This window comes from Caloenas nicobarica, chromosome 2, assembly GCF_036013445.1.
Source record: "Caloenas nicobarica isolate bCalNic1 chromosome 2, bCalNic1.hap1, whole genome shotgun sequence".
NCBI classification, from domain to species: Eukaryota; Metazoa; Chordata; class Aves; order Columbiformes; family Columbidae; genus Caloenas; species Caloenas nicobarica.
Window position 1 is genome coordinate 50,861,085 of NC_088246.1, and position 20,846 is coordinate 50,881,930.

General features: G+C 43.9%; 1 protein-coding gene across 5 annotated transcripts in view; it reads right to left on the minus strand.

Annotated features, from left to right (window-relative positions):
• AOAH (acyloxyacyl hydrolase) overlaps window positions 1-20,846 on the minus strand; it is a 101,634-nt gene that overhangs the window by 68,147 nt on the left and 12,641 nt on the right. For 2 of the 5 annotated variants that reach the window (XM_065627379.1, XM_065627380.1), the window contains 3 exons: window positions 16,456-16,597; window positions 15,093-15,247; window positions 312-407 (listed from right to left, as the gene is read on the minus strand). In XM_065627379.1, the coding sequence (XP_065483451.1) occupies window positions 312-407; window positions 15,093-15,246 (250 nt within the window). In that variant the 5' untranslated portion in view covers window position 15,247; window positions 16,456-16,597. Of the gene's footprint in view, window positions 1-311; window positions 408-15,092; window positions 15,248-15,637; window positions 15,763-16,455; window positions 16,598-20,846 lie in introns of those variants that run through there. The other 3 variants (XM_065627377.1, XM_065627378.1, XM_065627381.1) reach the window with 3 other exon arrangements.

The following is a 20,846-nucleotide window of genomic DNA, read 5'->3' on the forward strand; positions in this document are numbered from 1 at the left end:
CTTTAGCTGCCAACAAAGAGACAAAGTGGACAAAAAGGGAGGGAAGGGGTCTGCATGTGTTGTTGCTCATACACGTGGGCTTAATACAACCCCATCCCCTCTAGCTTTGGGACAAAATCCCAGCTCTGAAGCCAAGTGAGCCACACCACTGACTTACCTGCAGATAGCACCTTGCTATCTTTCAGTTCCCTTCATTTAAGATGGTGCACAAGAAGCATATAAAGCTTTTTCAGGCTCTATGTGTGAATTTTTAATTAACAGAGAAATACAGCAGTACCAACATAACATATGGCATATTATTTGGTACTTACCTGGTATGTAGTTGCACAATCTCTCCATGGCTGCCTTTACCGTACTGTTGTGCCACTGTGCAAGCTGTTCAATTACAGACACCACGAGCACGCATCCTTCAAACAAACAAACAAAAAGAGCGAATACAGTTATCTGGGAAGTGTGATGAAGCGCTCCATGCCATCGAAGTATTTCAGGCATCATTGAGCATTTCGTTTCTTGAGATGTTCCATGGCAGACGAGTGTTCAAGGAGGAAAAAAATACCTGTGAATTTCTGACTTTATTCAAAACCTGTAAGTTATCAGAGAGTGGATGCCGATGCCAGAGGAGTGCACTGAACAGCCTGGCTTTTACAGCGCTGGATGTTGCTCCTGAAAAAATGATTTTCCACCCTTTCAAGGACTAAGATTCAAGGAGCTGGGGGGACAAAACCAGTTACAACTGCCTGCTTGGCCACCTGCCCTCTCGTTATTTCTCACAACAAAAAACGCACAGGTCTGTACTTGATAGGACTTCTATACCTCTCCACACAAGCCACAGAGAGAGCTACTGAAACTGAAAAACAAATGGGCGTGACTGCCTGCAGAAGAGATGTCATGAAGCAAATGTATGTGTTGACCACCACGAAGCATCCGTGGCTTCATTTCTTCACAGGGTTTCCTCCGAAGCCCCACGGTGCTTGGTATGCACAGGGCTGATGGGCCCAGCTACGCATTTGCTAAAGCCAAAATGTCTTCAGAGTTCACTCTGCTCTCCTGCTGTGGTTGGAAAGAAACCATTTCCTATAACCTACAAAGCTGGCTATTTCTCATCACTAATCTGGGTGCGAGCAGAGCTGAAGTCTAATTGCTCCTTGGACTGGCTATGGCTGAGATGGAAGAACTCACACACTGTTGTGAACCATTTCTTGAGATGTGCAGTACTTTTTCTGATATTTTGGGGATGAAGTAGGTTCAATGTGACCCCCACACAGCAATCATTCAAAATCCACGTCATGACCACAAGCAGTTCATTTCAAGTCAATTTTAAATTGCTGTAGGCCAGCACCATGCTCTCTCTGCAGTGGCTTCACCATTTTATAAAGAAACCACATTTGGTGATGCAAAGTCTGACCAATACAGTCAGACCTGGCAATCAGAGTGAGGTCTCTGCCTGGACTCAGAGCCTGTGTAACGGAGATGGGTATCCCAGGCAGCCAGGACACAAGGAGCCAGGACACCAGTTTCCAGCAGCCTGAATAAAGACTTCTCTTTGAGATCCCTGTAGCTGAGCCCTGTTTCCTCCCTTCTGGAAGAAATCTCAGCTCTCAGGGCTTGCTCTGACACAGTCTGGAAGTGGAGGTGAGCTGCAGTATTTGGATGTAGCTGCAGACCCACTTTTTTCCAAAGCTCAAGAGCATTAATGTTTATGTTTTCAGACTGGCCCAACTCTTCAAAGTGAGCTTTTAAATTCCTTCCAAGTACCTCTGCCTATGTGCTATTAAATCAAAGTGCTGTTTTTCAACATAAATAACTTTGATGCTCCTATGGATCAAGTAGCAATTCAAAGAGGAGGTAATACAATTGGAACTTGCTGTAAGACCAACATCTTTGAGTCTTCTATTACTTCCTCTAGCCCAAATACAGAAATCTAGTGGAAATTATGGTGAACGTGCCACCTCTTTTGCAGGGATAAAAGCCCACTTCTCCATACTTATTAAATAAAATGCTCACTCAAAGTCCTCTGCAGAATGATTTATAAAGCTTGCTAAGAGCCATTACCTCCAGTCAGCCTAAAAGAACAGGAGAACAAATGGAGACAGATGCAACCAAGAAAAACCCCTGAAGCAAGTCATTCCATCTTTCATCTCCCCCTCACCCCCCAAAATAGCCACAGGCTAGCCCAAGGAATTAACAGTTAATTAAAACACAATAGCTCATAAAGAAAAAATAAAAGTAGAACAGAGACCCAAACTAAAACCAAAAGGCACATCCAAGTTGGAAGGTAAACCGTGCTCAGGACTTGGGCTCTAAGAACAGCTCAGGGCCATCTGGCCCCTGCTAAACCACAAGCAGATGCCTTAGCACAGCCTTATCCCATGCCATGCTCCAAGCAATCATAGAATTACAGAACAGTTTGGGTTGGAAGGGACCCTTAAAGGCCATCCAGTCCAACCCCCCTGCAATGAGCAGGGACATCTTCAACCAGATGAGGTTGCTCAGAGCCCCATCCAGCCTGGCCTTGAACGGTTCCAGGGATGGGGCATCTACCACCTCTCTGGGCAACCTGTGCCAGTGTTTCACCATTCTCATTGTAAAAAATTTCTTCCTCGCGTCTAGCCTAATCTGAATTAGTTTAGAACCATTACCCCTTGTCCTATTGCAACTGACCCTGCTAAAATGTCTGTCCCTGTCTTTCTTACAGGCCTCTTTTAAGTACTGAAAGGCCAAAATAAGGTCTCCCCAGAGCCTTCTGTTCTCCAGGCACAATTATTTTGCCTGTGCTGGGGACCAGTCCCCAGAGCACAGGTGGACGATGACACCCAGTTGAGGCAGGGCAGAGTTGAGATGTGTAAGAAACTTCAGTTGTTTGGGTGCAAGCCATGACCTGCACTGGCCCCAGAGACAGAAAACAGACCCTGGCTTATTTGCAAGGGTAGTGTGAGCACAGCCACAGTGGACTGACTCTGCTGCTTAGGGCTGAGATGGCAGTGCACATCCTTGAAACACACTAGAAACACACCTAAAAGGCATTGCACAACTTGGTTCTTACAAGGCCATATTATTAACACATCCTACAGATAACCAAAACTAGCCTTCTATGTCTGTTTTATTCATGAGGATGGAGGCTCAGAAAAATTAAATGACAGAAACGATGCCTTAACCACAAAACCACATACTGTTTCTTTGTCTTCCTTTCTCCTCTTACCAAGGTCAGGCCCTCATCTAACAATCTTGCTGTCTAAAAGTCTGAAAGACAAAAAGGAGTCCAAGCAGAGAGATGGCAAAGAGCTAGTCCTTTGATATTTTCTAAAGGAGACAGCTTCTGTTGTTTTACCTCTCATTCTTTTGCATCAGAAGCTTGAGGAAGCTATGAATAAGGATGTGCCAGATCTTAGTGAACATGGGTCCAGGAGTCTGTGAGGGGTGAGGATAAGGAGAGAAGGAAACTCGGGAGACACAGAGGTTAGCAATGTTAGCAGAGGAAAATGCTTCAGTGGGTAGAGGTACAGAACTGAGCAGAGGGGCAAATGGACAGATGGACCAGATGCCAATGCAGCTTGAGAAGTAGGATGGCCTGACCAGACTGTGAAACTGCAAGCCTGGATGCAAACAAAGCAAGGGAAAAGCCCCCATTGCGAGTACAAGCATGAGCCAAAATACAGTGGGGCAAGTGAAAATCAGAGGGATCTGGAATGTCATGTCCCTGAGGCTCAGCAAGCTGTCACACCAGGGAGCTGACACTGTCGCCAGCTGCAGCAGAGAGAATTGACATTCATTTTGCCTGTGCTGGGTAACTCAGCTCCCCTGCACCTTCAACCAGGGCCTGCCAGCATGCTTTGCAGAGAGGAGACAGTCCTTCTGTCTTGGTCCCTGGCTCCCCTGCCCACCTCTTCCACCCACCTCACTTGCTGGGCATCCCCGCTGAGTGGCACGGAAACAGGGGGCTCCAGCTGGGTCCAGCTTTCTAGAAGTCTATCTCCCACATCCAGCACACACTCATCCTCTGCAGGCCAAGAGTGTGCCATGCACCGCCATAGTGCAAACGTTGCCCACCTCCCCCCACCACCCGCACCACGGCTTGTGCCTCCTGTGTGGTGCTGGGTCTGCTCCAGCCGCAAGCAGAAGTCAACACCCGCAGCATCTCTGCTTTCAGTTGCAGCATCCTCGGGTGCCAAAATGCTCTGGCGCCGGTGCTGCAAGGAGAGATTTTACTTCAGTGCAAAAGCTGGCCCGATAAAAACATCCATGCAACAAGCTGACCCTCTCGCAATGGGAGAGACCAGCCCATGACGTGGGCAGAGGAAAGTTCTTTCCTCATCTGCTGGGGAAGACGTGGGCAGATGAGGAAAGAGCTTTCCCGCGGCTGCAGTGCTGCTCAGCCCCTCAGTGCACCGCTTTTGCACTGAGATAGAGTTATTCACCCCAAGTGCAGGCTGAGCAACCTGCCGAATGATTCGCCTCGGGGTGAGGGTGCAAAGAGACTCTTCTCTCTCTGACTCAGATGTTGCCCCCATGACTCATTTTCATCATCACAGTGAGGTCTTCTTGCCTCCAGTAGAGTCAGTGCAGAGAAAGGGGCTTAAGGACAACCAGCCTGATTGCTCAAAATCCAAAAAGTTAGGCTGAGGATAAAAATAGCCCTGGTGTTTCTATTTCCTCTGTTATACAGAGACAACAGTCTCCATGGAATGTGTGAGTTTCTCGTGTTTGTCAAGGTACCACAGAGCGGGGAAAAAAGAATAGCTATTTTTGATTCGGCTCTGCCAAACAGAAACAGAATTCTTAATCACAAACGCAATCATGAAGGTAACTCTGCTCATGGAGCGGTCTCCCAGCAATTAAATGGAATTTTTTCATGTTGATTAAGTCAGTTAGACACTTTTATGTCTATCGAACCAGGCCTAAAGGGAGATTTGCTTCACATGAGAATTAATGGAGCCATCGCTGAGTTTGTGTAGTACTTAATGCAGTACCTTGGGCTACTAGATGCTACATGAATATAAATAACAATAATTATAGCCTGACGACTTGGGAAAACCCCACAGAGCTGAACTTCAAAATGTTTACTCTCCTAAACTAGTCCTTGCTATCACAGAGAGGATGCTTCTGGTCACACTATTATACCCTCCCTGACTCAGGCACCTGCAGACCACACCTTGGTTATTCAAATGCTCCCCCACAAATGCACTTATTCCAGATGAAATGCTACGCTTCACGGGACAAGACAATAAGGAAAGTCTTGACTGATTTTCAAAGGGGTCTGCAGTTCCACGTGGGGCATCCTCAGCCTCAAGTGCTGCAGCTGAAGTCCCTAGACCCAAATTTGGGGAGCCTTCCTGCCCTCCATTGGGAAAGGTGCTCTCCAGGAGTGTGTGTCACCAACATGTGCCATCCGCTGATCTGCTCTGTGGTTACCCCATCTACCTGAGATTTTATCAGGTGCTCTTGGTCCACCTCTCTTTACTCCTCGTGGTCCGCTGGCAGCTCTTACTGCCCCACCATGGACACGTCCCTGGAGATGACTGCTTATGTTTGAGCTCTGCTGGCTTCAGAGCCTTTCATTTAGACTGATGTCATCAGGACCAATTTTTGGGCTGAAGATTGTAAATTACTCAGGAATAAGTTTGAATCCTGGGAGGAGAGAGGAGGAATGTCTGAGGGGACTCACCATAGTCCAGGCAGTCTAATACACCCACACTCCCTAATTTTTTTTTTTTTTAATAAAAATGTGCTCCTCCCAGTAATTCAGATTTATCTTTTAGGACAACCTATCTCCTGTGTTGGGCTACAGGCAAACCCTCCAGAGGTTAGTGTCTACAAATTAAAGTTAACTCAGACTGTCCTCGCTCCTACTCCAAACCTCCCTCTTTTTAATTGTATGTATCATCTTCTCCGGATTTAGTGGCAGAAAAAGACTTCACTATTGGCTGCAGCGTAAGAATGAAATCAACAGAAATCTCCCTGCCCACCAAGTAGCATCAGAAATGCTAACCAGTTATACTAGCCTTTAATAGGTCTTAATTCTGCTGGCTAAAAATGGAAAATAATTAGTTAGCTGAAAAGGACAGGGGGAACTCAGCTGTCTTTGGCTGTAGAAATCTCACTGCTTTAATTACTTATGATGTGTATGAGAATTTAAGCTCTGTAATACGCTGGTATCAGTAGAAAAGCACTTCCAGATCTGGACAGTCATTAGCAACTATTGCTTCCTTTTAATTTAGTAGATATTTACATGCTATTTGTTTCTCTTCATGAACTGGGTACATATAAGGCAATGTAGATAGGCTTCATAATTAAGGGTTAAAAAAAGCTCTAAATTTTTTATAGTTGCACATCATTTCTTTAGAAACAAGTTTCAAGAAATTGACTCTGTTTTCGCATTTCAATAACAGGTTTCAGTGCCTTGACAGGCTGAAGGATGCTTTCTCTGGAAGAAATTCATTGGTATTTTAATACCTACCAGCCATTAGAAACTAGACGCTGGTATTAATAAAATGCCTGTCTCTTTTCATGATAGTTTGTCCTATCTGCTATTAATTTCTTAAGAGATAAGAGAAAACCATAACCATTTTGCTCAGCAGCAGTAATCTGAAAACTCATACGTCAGGAAGTACTTCTCTTCATGAATTTGAAAATAGTGTGTAATAATAAAATGACATTTCCAATAAGCTCAGGGAAAAAAAAATCATACTCCAATAAAAAATCAGAGCTAGAGAAATTCATTTCTTCACTATGAAGCCTCTGGCAGTTTGAGCAGACTATTTAACTTAATCCACTTCTGCCGCACACGTTTGAAAGCCTCTATAATTAGAATTATACCCAGGGATGTCAAGAAGTGTCTGGATAGTGAAAGCTGCCTCTCTAAGTTTCAGATTTGTAGATATATTTGTCTGAGTAAAACTCTGTTAAATGGGATTTCTGGCACCTGGCACATCCTTCTTTGCCATCCTTTGCTCACATTCCTGGGTGCTGGAGATATTTCTCGCCCCTCCAACCATATCACTGTTCCCCAGCCATAAATTAAACATACCGCCTGGAGCACAAGGAGGAAATAAGCCCAAGAAAGTGGCCCTGGACACAAATAGCTCTCTGCAAACCCTGCCAGCCAGGCTGTGGTCACCCTGCTCGCTGCTGGTGGAGCAGGAGCCGGAGCCTCTCTTGGCAAAGTGGCAAAACTCTGCCTCAAATATCTGTCTGCAGCACCAAGACCCTGTGTAAGTTAACCTATCTATCACATTGCTGGTTTTATATAGAAGATGAAGGTTTTCCCAAAACATAATCTTTGCTTCTTCCCTTTAAAGGTGATCGTAGGCTCAAACGCAGCTCTTAAAGCCTAAAGATGACGAGTCCCCAGAGCCTGTCTACAAAAGATAATATGGCTACTTCTCATACAGATGCTGTTGATCTGTGTAAAAACAACTCCTTTCTAATCCATCTAATCCAGTTCCAGTTCAACCTGGAACAAGACGGCCCTGTTTGAAATAAGAGCGTTCACATGGGCAGCTAATAAGAAATAAGGTTTCCCCCTCTGAGATGCTCCATCTAGACATGGGTGTTCTAGGTACAGGCAGACCATGGAAATGCAAAGTTATGATACAGAAATGTCTTCTTTTTCACTATGTATTCCTTTCCTAATACTTCCCAATACCCATTTTGCAAGCTTTTGCTGCTTCTCAGAACCGAGCTGATACTTTCAAAGAACAGTCCTCTATAACCTCAAGAGTTCATTCCAGTGTGGAAATATAAAGCTTAAATGACATACCTGTATATGCAAACTTAGGATAGTTATTTTCCCATATACAGGCAGAGGATTTGTTTCTTTGAAAGGTAATTTAGAAAGGGAACTGAGTGTAAAAGTCTTTTAACTCAGACTTCGCTTCCTATTCCATTTACAGTGTTAATGTATTTCACAGAGATACTGAAGTGATGGAATATAATTATAGGTATCCATATTCAAATCTGTTGGCATAGACAAGACCTTTTCCCCCTAAATTTGCTAAGTGTCATAAAATATCTTGGAAATGCTAAATGGTACACTATAACCAAACCTGTCACTGGGCATAAAATTACACACAGTATACTGGCTAAAGACATTTAAAAAATATTAATATCAATATGGCAGCATTTTGAGTGCATTGTAGCTCTGTAACAAAACCAGCAAACCCTAGAATATCAATTATGATTTCTGTTGCTCATGCAATAGCAATAAGCCACTTCAGAACCCTAACTTCAGAGCTCTATGTGTTCATTATAGTTTTCTTAAGACACCCAATGAGAACTGTGATACAGTTATGCCAGTACAGAAAATTCAGTTTCTGTCTAGTAGAAGACTCTGGTATCCATACCTGCCAGCCAAATGTATCCCTAGTGATTCCTACATTACACTTTAAAGAGCCCTGTTTAACAAAATCTATAACTCCAAGCATTTCCGATGGAAATGCTTTCTGCACTAATTAAGAGGGGGGAAAAAAGTGTATGCATGTGTGCCATTAACATATTTTTCTTTCACAAATCAGAAAAGTGTATCAAAAATTTACTGAAGGCTGCATAGTTGCAGGGGGAGTTAATGTAACTGGATATATTCATCCTTGTCACAATGGTTTGACCATTTTAAGATTCTGAACGCACAAACTTTGTTTCGGATATACAGTTCCTAAAACTGCTGAAAGTGATTGCTTAAACATAAGCAGAAGTTCTGTACAGGGCTAACACATGAACAAGCGTGGGAGGCACACATGTTGTGGCAATCAGCAACCAACCAGACCATTAATACTAAATAAATAAGATTATAAAAGGAAACCTATACCGAAGGCAAGCACCAGTAATGTAAAACATACAAGACTACCCATGTCTACAAATGAGCAAAGAAATATATATGACTGTGTATTTACATACATATACATGTATGTATGTTGGTATGCTAGGCACATCTTTTTATTGTGATTGATATATATATTTGCATTTTACAGACATAAACTTTCAATAAGACTTGGTGTGATTTTGAAAATTAAATTTTTACCATCAGTTGCTGAAAAATGTGAATCCCTGTAGAAAACATTCTTATTTTAATAGCTGCTTTATTATCTCTACAGTACTGCTCAAATGCCTGTGGTTTTTCTATCCAAAGTATAATCATAGAAAAAAATTTTATGTTCAGATTTGGTATTTATTACTGATCATCAGGCCAAATTTTGCCACTGAGTAAAATGAGCAGTGTTGATGAAGTGAACAGAGGTGCTGTGGCTTGGCACTGCTTTGTCTGGACTCAAAGTCGATTCCCAGCCTTTTAGAGCAAAATACATTGTGGTGCTACATTGATATTGGGCATGGCCTTTTTACAGAACTCACTGAGCTGTAAATTATACGTTCTGTCATGGTGCCTCCCCAGACAATATGTGTACAGCTACTTTGTCTGAGCGCAGTTATTAAAAGCTTCCAAGTCCATTTGGCGTGTTCCATTGTGTGAGGTTATTGGGAACTCCAAAAGCCACTGGTCCTGCTGCCGCACCACAGGGCATATTTCATCCCTGCACTCACGCACAGCTTGACGGAGGCGAACTGTTGGGGACATGGACTATCACACAAATCAACACAGGTAGAGGTCGGTGTTTTACACTGCTGGGAAGCTCGGAAACATCCATTCTTTAATGTAATCAAAGCTGAAAAATACGTTTCCAAAACATGCTTCTTCATATGCCAGGAATTATATGCTAGTGGGAAGAGATGACCTGCAAAGTTTGCTGAGAATGGCATTATATCACGTATAAAGACGGGGAAATTTGCTTCCCCAGCTGCTGACCCACAGGATCTCTGCTTGCTAGCAAAGGACATGGAAAGCGCTGCTGTCTGACCCTATTGAGCACTCCCTGACTAATCCCCTCCTTCCAAAAAGGGCAGCCAAAGTTAATCACCAAAAGAGCAGGGCAGCCTGCTGCTGGGGAGAAAATAAATGAACCCTGCTATTTGCAAATGGTTCTCATGGTCACAGCACAGAAACCCTGAAAAGCCGGCCTAGCAGAAGTCATCTTACACAAGCCTCTGCCCTAGCAGCTGATCTATGGCATGTATGTCATTCCAAAGGGACAGAGCAGACACAGATCTGTTACGATTTCTAATGAGGTCTTCCACAGCCTTCTCAGGAACTGGTGAAAGGGCTCACTTATCACTACCATTAGAAAATTTTCTTCCTAACCTGAATGTCCCTACTGGTATCCATTTCTGTTATTTCTTGCCATAGCTGTTATGAACCTGGAGAACAGATCACCCCTTTAATGTTTTAGAGGACAGATAGCGTGTTTTTTCTCAAGTTTATCTTCTCTAGGCTTCTTAAATCTAATTTATTCAGTCTTTCTTCATAGTTCATGTTTATTTTTCTCCAAAACCTCCTGTCACTCTCCTGTTGACACATCTCGGTGTACGCAGTGTGTGCATTCTTTGTGACAGCATGCCATCATTGTGCCACTAAGCCCAGATGATCTTCCCTGGGGATGCTACCCTGCTGGTTGTTCCTCATCTGCTACGTGTGTCATTGACTTTTTCTGCTGAAGTGCCTTCAACATACCCACATTAAAATGGGTATCTTTTTGGGGGGCAAGTGCTCCAAGCTTTCAAGATTGTTTTGAATTTAATCCTGCCCTCCATTGCAAACCTTTTCAGCTTTAAATGAGCTGCTAATTTAATAGCACACTATTTCATTATCCTGGCTAATGAATATATTGAATGATACTATGTTCAAGACAGAGGTCCAAGAAAGACCTAATTTTGTACATCCTTCCACTTAGAGAGTGAGTCACTTGCAACTACTCTCTGAACAAGGCCACCCACCGGTTTTGCCCTGCCCTGTAGAAGCTTAATCAATGTCACATATCCCTCAGGCATTAGATTAGTGCTTAGGTGGTGCCAAAATCCCTGCTAAAGTCCAGCTGTCATATCTACTACTTCTTCTGTGCTTACATGCCATTATCACACCAGAAAAGAAAATTAGATTGATCTGACATTCTTAAATGGATAAATCCAGTGAGGATCTTACTCATATTTACTTCTGAAAGGTGCTTTTACAAAGTTTTATTAACTATTGCAGGATTTTTCTAGGAATTGATGTTTAACTGACTGATCTACAATTCCTCAAATTTCCTTTCAGCACCATGTTGAAGAGAGATGAATACAGCAGTTCCCTCCTGCCTTTCAGTGTCTCCTCCACTTTCTGTGTCCTCCAGGGCAGCTTCTGCCTTTCCTGAGGTTGCTTCAGATCCTTCTGGATGAATTCACCTTTGCTGAAGAACAGGATAATTTGCAAAGACCCTTTAAGGGCTTTGTTGTAATTCAGGGTGGCGAGAGGTGTGGAATAAAACCTTTAAAAATTAATCAGAAGTAGTAGAAAATGAAAGAACATGATCTTAGGTATGATGAAACATTAACGGCAGTGTGAACAGTTCGCAGTGTTACTGTACTGTCTTTGCGAACTTTAACTGAAGTAGAACTTCACTTGCCCTGTGAAATAGGCAGTATTTTTTTTCATTTAACAGGTGGGGAAATCAAAGACCTGAGTATCTAAAGGGCTCGTTCATACTTGTTTTTTGAGCGAAAAATGCACAACATCTTGTTCTCAGGATGTCCAACAGAAATTCTCAGGTTGCACCCAGCAAAAGGGTTTCCAGGCCTTGTCCAGAATAAATCCCTTAAGCCATATTGCCAGTCAGTAACAAACCCAGAAACAAAAACCGGACCTAGCATCCAGCTTCAAAACCAGTGCACAGAGCAAAAAAATCCCCATCTTTACATGAGGAAAAACAGCTTCATGGGCCTTTGCATAATGGAAAACTTACTAAAGCGCTTTTGTCTACCATAAGGAAAAAGCAGAAGAATATATCACATACCAAGCGTGCAAGAGGCCCAGAGGAAGTACCTGAGCTGATTTCATGGTATGCAAAAGGGAGGCATTTTTTCCAGCCTGGGGAGGCAAGAAACACTGATGGAAAAAAAGAGACTGTCAGATATTGGGAAATGTTTTTCTAGCTACAGGGCCAAAGAAAGACCATGTATCTATTTAAGAGCTAGTTGGAGATGGTTAGGAGCTGCTTTGGTATACTACATCTGATCTTGTGGCCAGGAGGATCATCATCAGGTCCTTTGGCTCTCTTTTCCATAATTCTAAAGGGCAGTAGTATTAAATCCCTTTTTAGGTGGGAACACTTTCCGGATGCTTTATTTTTACACCAACGCAGTTATGAAAAGATTTTCCCTGAATGAAGCAGCCAAATTTTTCAAGAAAATGCAGCAAAAATGATGTGACTTTTTCTGTAGTTACTGAGGATGACTAAAACTTCTGTCCAGATGTTTTCTAACACAATTAAGTTCACTGTAAAAAAGTCACCTTCTTTTTTAGACAAGTAAAAATTTGAAAGCAGAAATGTTTTGGTCAACCTCCCCCTATGTCATCTGAATTGTTCAGCCTGCTGTGGCACTCCCCTGGACACATACCTTCCTCTTTTCCAGCCTCATCAGCAGATAGCTGCTTCCCAAAATACATTTCCTAGGATGTGCTAAGGGCAGGGAAGTCCCTTGAAGCATCCAGATGCTTTCCCAATATGACCAGAGTATACCAGGGGAGATGCGGCCAACCCAGGGAGCACTGTTAGCAAGGGCAACAGAAGGTGGCATCAACCAAGTTGTATCACATTCAACAGAGCTACCAGAGTTGCATTTCGCTCTCCTGTCATATCATTTCTACATTTTTCTTTAAGAAGTGTGATACTTTCAGTGGACAGGCTTAATGGAAATTATTTTCTTGGGTTTGTTACTGAAAGACCATCCCTTTTCTGACTGCCTTTGGCTACTAACATAGCAATCTCGATCATGCAGGTGGTACACACACAGAAACGATCAGAAATGACTATTCAATGTGCAGACACCTCATTTCCCTCAGAAAAAGAGAGGCAAATAACTTCGAAAGATTAGACATCTGACCACACATTTAACTTGCATGAAAAAGTCAATTTCTTCAATAAAATCTCCTACATATTTGGCAGTGGGCACTTTTCACGTTAAAAGTGCTGTCTCGATCTATAAAGGCAAGAAGACATGGAGGAAGTTCTTGGGGCTCTCTCCCAATGCCTTCCCAGATGGCAAACAGAGCTAGCAGGGTCTGGGGTTGAGCTTTTGAAAGGAAATCACAAGCTTCCTCCCACAGCTGAAGTTAATCTCAGCTTAATTTCTGCTCCTAAGAGGGCTGGTCACTGAATCAGCCACAAGAACTGACTTTATCCCTGCTCCACACCACAGCAGGTGTAACCCACAGCTTCTCCCTTTCCCACTTGTGAAAAGGAAGAGATGTGGATGGCTTGTCAGTGTTTTCAAGGGTTACTTGAGAGTGCAGATGATCAGTGAAAGCCCAGAGGTGGCCTTCTGGGCTTGCAGGCAGCAGCCCTCCCTGCTAGGCCTGGCCTGTGCGGTTTTAATGCCCTGCATGCTTCATTTTTAGGTTGTGGTTTACAGAGGTATAGATGGTCTGTTTTGGTCCCAAGTCAAGCTCATGTGGATGCTTTTAGGTGAAGGGACACCTCAGAGAGAGTAACTGGTGTGGGAGGCAGTTTTTTTACTGTCTCCCTGCTGACCAAAGCTGTCGGGGAGATGCTCAGTGGTTCCAGCAACAAGGCTAGTGCACAATTTATCTTGTGCAAGGCAAATTCCATCCCATGTACAGTCACTTTAGGGATTTAGAGCCTTGCTGGGACAATAGGATGGAAAGGACAGACAATGCTCATACCTGACATTTAAAAAACACCAGTGTAAAAATCATATGGGTGAGCACACTCACCGCCTTTCCTGTGACATTGAAATGGTAGCTGCCTAAAGATCTCACCATTAAAAACCACCACTTCCCTCTCGCTCTGGCAGCTGCTGGGTCACCGCTTATGTGGCTGTCAGCCCAAACAAGGTCAGTTCCTGACAGCCATTTCTGCTTTTCACAACTTGCTCTCATTTTCTGGCTTGTGGCTGAACCCCAGCAGGGGCTCCGCAAGCCTCACTTTGCCCTGCTTTCAGTTCACCCTGCCTCGCTAGTCCCAAAATCTGCAGGGGCACTGTGGATGGCTCAGAAGCGAGGCAAAAAGCTGTTTCTATCAAGTGTAGGATTATTATTTCTAATTGTGTTCCTTGAGCCACCGAGAAAGTAACTTGGGGCTGAAAGGAAATATTTCCTTCTGAAGGATGGAGAACTGTGACAGGGTTTATGTTTACAGCACAAAAGCTAAAAGAAAAGAAAATAAAATGTTTGATCATAATGCATGGGTCATATTCATCATTTCAAACTTGCTCACATACAAAATATAAGCTACCGCATTTCTTTAGGTATACAGAGTCTCCCACCAAGGGCATTTCTGATGCAGAAATACCCACAGTTCATGTTGACTTTGGTGTTATTGGTCTTGCTTTGGGAATCACTTAATCAGCTGAGGCTATAGGATACCCCCAGCTATAGCTGCTGTGGAGATCACCACAGTAACCAAGTGACATGAGAGGAGTTGCCAAAACATGCTTGCCCCACTTTGGTACATGTCATGCAGACATGTGCTCACGAAACAGAAAGGAAATGTGAGGAAACAGACCTTGCAACTTGGCTACCCAGAGATGACCATCCAGATCACAAAGCTCTCTGGCCTGCATATGGACCAACTATTTTTAAGAATAGTTTCCCAGGCAATTAAATCAATGAGGAGACTCTGGCCAAGTCTGAGGGAAACCTTTGCCTTCCTGCAGTTAAGCAAAAAGCATCGTGAACCCTAACAAATACCAGGACCCCATAACAACTTGTTTCCAGACCTGCAGATGTTAAAGCCAGCTTTTCAGATGCTGTTCCCCACAGAATGAAAACATGAACTTTGAGAAGCAGCCACTCAAAAACAAAATCATAAAATAACTCCAGATCCGATACTGGCCTTGCAAAATCTTTGATTATTTCAACAAAGACTATGAGTATTTTGTAGTATAGCTGTTGAAACAGATAAGGGAGTGATTTATGATGTGCAGAGGAATTCTCAGCTCACCGGTAAAGTAACAAATGAACTAGACCAGCAGGCAAACAAAACCTGAATACATACCAACGCAGGTGTGTCCTTTGTACAGCCCGGAGGGGAGCGAAGGGGCTGGTGGGTCATTTCCACGGGAGAGAGGTGAGGAAGAGGCAGCCTTCAGCAGAAGCGTGAGCCAGAGGATGCAGAATAAATTGAGGAATGTTTGCCTAGACACCCTCATCCTAAGGAAGGAAAAAAAGGAAGAAATCAGGTGGGAAGGGTTCACATGGACCTGTATTCCCTGAATGCTCAGGGAGCATCCTGCACCATTCTCTCCTGAGCAGCTTGCTGTGAAAGGAGGCTCGGTGCCCATGTCGCTGTACGTAATGCAGGGGCTGCTTCCCAGGGGGGGACACCCACATCTGCCCTCTCATGGGGTGCATGGAGGATCCCGCACCCACACGTACCAGGTGCTCTCCTGGCTCCTGCCCTCTGCACACCCCTCAGCCCCTCTCAGTCCATTTTGGGGAGGGCACCTAGCACATCCCAGCGAGACCCATACACGTGGGCACCCCAGGTCATTCCCCGCACCCTCCCATGCTCCCTCTGCCCCGTTTGCGGCTCTTCCCAACCTGCTGGCCTGGGAGGACCAAGGGGGTTGCATGAACAGCTCTGGCTCAGCGCTGCCGCGTCTCCTGCCGTAGCGGCAGATGACTAACGACCTTAAACCACAGTAGTTGCTGGAGCCACTCAGCATTAATAACGTAAGACACTCCCCTGAACAACTAGTGTTGCAAAAAGAAAAAAAAAAAAAAACACAACTCCAGAAAGCCTTCCCCCTTGCTGTCTCTCCTCTGCCCTCCTCCGCAGACAAGAAAAAAAAAATATCTCCGTCTGCTTCTGTAAGATTTTTGAGCAGCGTTTTCATTCGAGAGGACCAGGCATGAAAAATAAAAGCAAGATGCCGCTGGGGCTGGAGTCACAAAGGGGTAGGAGGGAGAGGGCTCCCACGCTAGGGTTTTGTCAGGGCTTTATTTCTGCTGGGGTCGAGCCATGGGAACAGGAGGCAGCTGTGGGGGCTGAACCTCTTTTCACATCAGGTTCGAGCGCACTCATTTGCAGCCCCCAGCTGCCTGCAAGGCTTGAAAAATCCTGAGCTTTTCCTGCTTTGGCAGTCACAACAACTAAAGGTTTCCCTGTCTCTTTTTTTCTTTTTTTTAATTCCTCCAGATAAGGCAGAAACCAGTTGTTCCCTAATCTGAAGCAAAAGCAGAGACTAAAACATGTTTAAATGACGTCGCTTCAGAGGTAGTACAAGTCCGAACAGCTAAATCCCTGTGGATGCAAGGTTGGCTCTAAGGATAAAATGTAGGACTGAGGCACTGGAGGGCCAAAGCTACATCCCACCTCTATCTCTGCCTTTTTGTATAACCCTGGGCAAGTCTCTTACCTCCCCAGCTGGCCGTGGGTACTTGTCTTTCCCTTCCACTCCTTGCCTGGCTCTTTCAGAAGTGGGCAGGCTGTTGACTTGGGTTGCTTAAAGGTAATGAGGTGCCTGTCTCATTTGGCATCTCGGGCGTAATTAAAGGAGGCTTGTAAATGGTATTGTAAAAGGAGAAATAGAAAATATATTAAAATCTGTGATTCCATGACAAATCTTCAGACATTCCTGCAGATCAACATGACCACACAGGCATCAGGTCAGCTTTGGTGTTTAATGTAGTTTTTGCAAACTACTTCTTTTCTGCGGGAGCCCGACCTGTGACATTTTTAAACACAGTCCCAGAAAGTTTTCCTCAACTTCGATAAGCAGGATTTGCCTTGTGATAATGATAATATAATCCAGCAGCTCTGAGGAAAAAAAAAATACTGTTAAAAGCTTCAATGTGAATACTAATCACTCCATATCTCCATTCTCTAAACCAAGACATTGGTTTCAAAATGTATTTTTTTTTCTAAAAAAAGAAAAAAAAAAAGCCCAAAATAGAAGTAATAGCTGTTGCATGAGTTTTCCAGACCTGTTCCTGCTTATCGTTCTCTCTATAGCTAGGAATGCTGTGGGTTTGTTTTTTTTTCTCATAGCAGATAAACAAAAATCATAGTGCAAAGCACCTTATCCATATGCCAATCCTACTGAAATCTGCAGGATGTTTTTCTTAATGCTGTAAAAACTTGCTATAAAAAGACACTGTGCTACAGTGACTGCAGCTCCATTAAACCCTTTTTAACACACATATCACTTGGTTCCCAATGACACTTTGAAGTCCTTTAAAACTCTGCATATTGGCTCATGAGCTCTCGCTGCAAAAGCAGATTGCTAATAATAGGCAAGAATAATCTTCCTAGCAGAGAGGTCTTTGGAATGGTTTCCGCTTTAAATCTATAGCAAAATACAAATCTAAACAATGGCACTTATAAAGTATATAGAGAGATCCCAGGCTGCTCCCAGGCATGTAAACCTGCAAAGCATACAGCTCTAGCCTGTAATCAGTTGTTTATTTTCTTTCATTTCAGGCTGTGGAAGGAGCGGTGAGATAACTCAGAATTGTGTGTAACACAGAGCTGGTTTTTGCTATACCTTATGCATTTGCCAAGCTCTTAAACCAATTAAAGAAAAACCCCAAAGCTTTTGAAATACTCAGTCTGGTCAGACGAATGAGGGATTTGCACACACAGATTTAGAGGCCAGCTGGGAAGGTGACCCCGCTCCCCCCCCGGTGTTAAATCTTTCTCCTTCCCACTCAAACAGCAAGCCCTGCCTTTTGCCAAGTAGATTTTATGTTACTTCCAAGTCCCTAAGACCTAAAGACAGTAAAACCTAAAGCTGCCTTGGTACAACAGTGAAGAAGCACATGACGTTTTCTCTTAATCTTAAAAAGTGCATGAATGATGTTAACGGGAGGTAAAAAACACATTAGGTCTGTCCCAAAGGAAGGGATTTGATCATAAATGCTTCCATTAGGCTTGCGCACAACATCTAAGTCAGGGAAGCAGACCTGAGACAAGGGTGACTCAGAAGGTGCTGCCTACCTATAAATAAAGAGTGCGGCAGCAAGAGTGATGGGAGACCAGAGCTCTGCCCTCTGCAAAGCGCCAGGGCACAGGGGTGACGCTTGGGATGTCCCCTACCCAAAAAAGGTCTGGCAGGGTAACCCGACAGCTTGCGAGTATCTTTGTCCCCCTCAATTCTCATGTTTTTTTTTTTCAATGTGTTTGCAACCTGGGCTTGCACCAGGTCCAGGCTGAGCTGCATTCTTGGGCACTATGCCTGGGTGAGGTTCCCAGGTGGGGCTGATCAGGGTTGTTATGGCCCATAGGTGCCTAAGGGCCTTGACACTTGCCTTGGGGGACCATGAGAGCCAGCTGGGCTGAGGGAATGAACTCCTGGAAACCCCATTAAGTACCTGCCTGCAGTATTACACACTTTAATGGAGTTGAGAATGCAGTCAACACTTTGTCTCTCTCCAGGCCTCTACATGTCACTTCTGAAGAGGGGGCGAGGACTGTGTAGAGCCAGAGGTGTGGTGAGGACATCACCTCTTGCAGACAGGTAAATCCTCAGTGTTCGGGCAACGATCCAGCTCTGCAGACACATGGGTCATTCTCACATCGCTAGACAGACGGCGTAGGGTCAATTGAATTTTTTCAATGCTGAACTTGGACTAATGATAATAAATACATAAATAAAAAATGTGCACATATAATTATATACACCTCCCCCAAACAGACTGCTACTTCCCGCCAAGGAAATGGGAGGACCCGCAGCTCCTCCCATTCAGCACACTGATAACGAGGGATGTACATTGCATTCTCTGAAGGGTTTTGGTAGAATGCTGCTCTGAAGGAAAATCCCGCAGCTCTCTACAAGTTGCTCTCAGGATGCCAGAACACACTGAGGAGCTTGTTCGTCTCATCCTGCCTGATGTAAGAGATTATTACATCCTTCCAGTTTACATTTCTTGGGGAGTTTTACCACATGTGAGGGTCCACAGAGCTAAATGCCAGTTATCATAATCCCACATGCAGGTCAGTAGCAAGTGTGATGTGCAGGGGACAGACCACATCAGAGGGGGCTTTGGTTGGGGATCACCAGAGATGGCTGCAGGGGCTAATGGACCATGACATGCCCCACTCAGTAACTCCTAACTCAAGCTCCCCAGCCGCACCTTCAAGCCTCTCTCAATTTAGGCAGAGCAGGGAGAAACTTGCACGCACGTGTGGCTGCCAGAAAACTGAGGCAAAGCAGATGAAGCTGAGCAGAACCTAACCTGAACTTCCATGAAGGCAGAGCAGAGGGTGGCAGGCTACGTCCATAGCTAGTGAAGAAATACAAGCCCCACAACTGATCCCAAGAGGAGCGTGGTTGCTGGGGCTTGAAGAACCCACAACACTCCTTGACTTCTTGTGCTTCCATATTAGTTCCTGACATCTAATATACATTGGCTTGGGTGGTGGTGATAAATAAGCTAGGTGACATGTAAGGTTGCAGTCTCCACCTTTGCTGCCCCTGATAGAAATGCAATGTAACTGAGTTAGCGTTTCTGATTTTCTGAACAAGGGCTTAAACACAATTTAGGAGTCACCCTTTCCCCAAAGGGGACACATTCATGTGATTGCCACTAGAAGTGTGAAATGAGATGTAAGGATGGAGTTATTCTCAATGCTGCTTTTTATAATGGGTCCCTAAAGGCCTGATTATGTATATAGCAAATACATTGAAAAAAGCCCTTGAAAAGAGAATGGAAAATACTTGCATGAAGCCCCAAAACAGGACATGTAAGCATCGATATGTCATCTATCAGCACTAGGGGTCACTTGGTTGAAAAAGGGAGACACTCCCTTGAAACATGGGATAGTCATCTTCTGAAAGGAGATCAGCTGGCAGTGTGTATTTATCTATCCTATTCTGCCCAAGTCACTGCACGCATTATGGCACTTTTTTTTTTCTTACTATTTGGTTACATTTCTTTTACATATTTATTTTTCAAATATATGCATTTTTTTCTCCTTGTCACATCCATGCACACATTTTTATGATGATTAAATGGTATCTTGGAAGGCCTTCTCTCCCTCTGTCTCTCTCTCTTTTTTGACATGTTGTTCAGTTCTTAAGGGAATAGACATAAGCCTGTATTTTTGTGTCTGGAGAGATAAAACCTGCAGGAAGAAGCCTTTAAATCAAAGATCCTCTCAATCCCTTTTCTTCCTTTTATTTTCAAAACATTGTCCTTTGTGCCCTTTGACTCTGAAGTTCCCACTGGTTCATTGCTTTGGTTATTTTTCATTACTGCTCTCCAAATTTCTCTGACTGTCATAATCATCTCTGTGGTTGGTGCATTATCACTGGCAGGGATGAACATTTCCAAAGCCCCATGTGGATTTGCTACTGCACCACAGCCAACTGAGTCATTCCCTCTGCCCCAGTTTCCTTATCAGTTGCTGCTTGCAGTTCAAGTTATGCATCTATTTCAGACTCTCTCTCCAACTCATTGTCATTCAAAGCTGCAGGGAGAGCATTTAAACTAATATTTTCCTACACTCATATCTGAAAATTTTTTCCAAGCTATTGCCAAGCTGTAGCTGAGATGATTATCCTTTATTCTGCAAACTTTAATGAAATTAACTGTCCCAGCTTGCAAGAGCTGTTGAAACCTGAGCTCTCGGAAACGTAAATCACTGATGTGACTTACTTCAGTTTGGGTTATAACAAAACATGGGAACAAGACTCTTAGGGCTTTCAAATAGGGAACCCATGAAAAAATAGAGCTGCATTACTGGCAGTGAAGTACGTTTCCTTAGTTCATCAGTTTTAGTGCAGAAAAACAAACCTGGCTGTTGTGT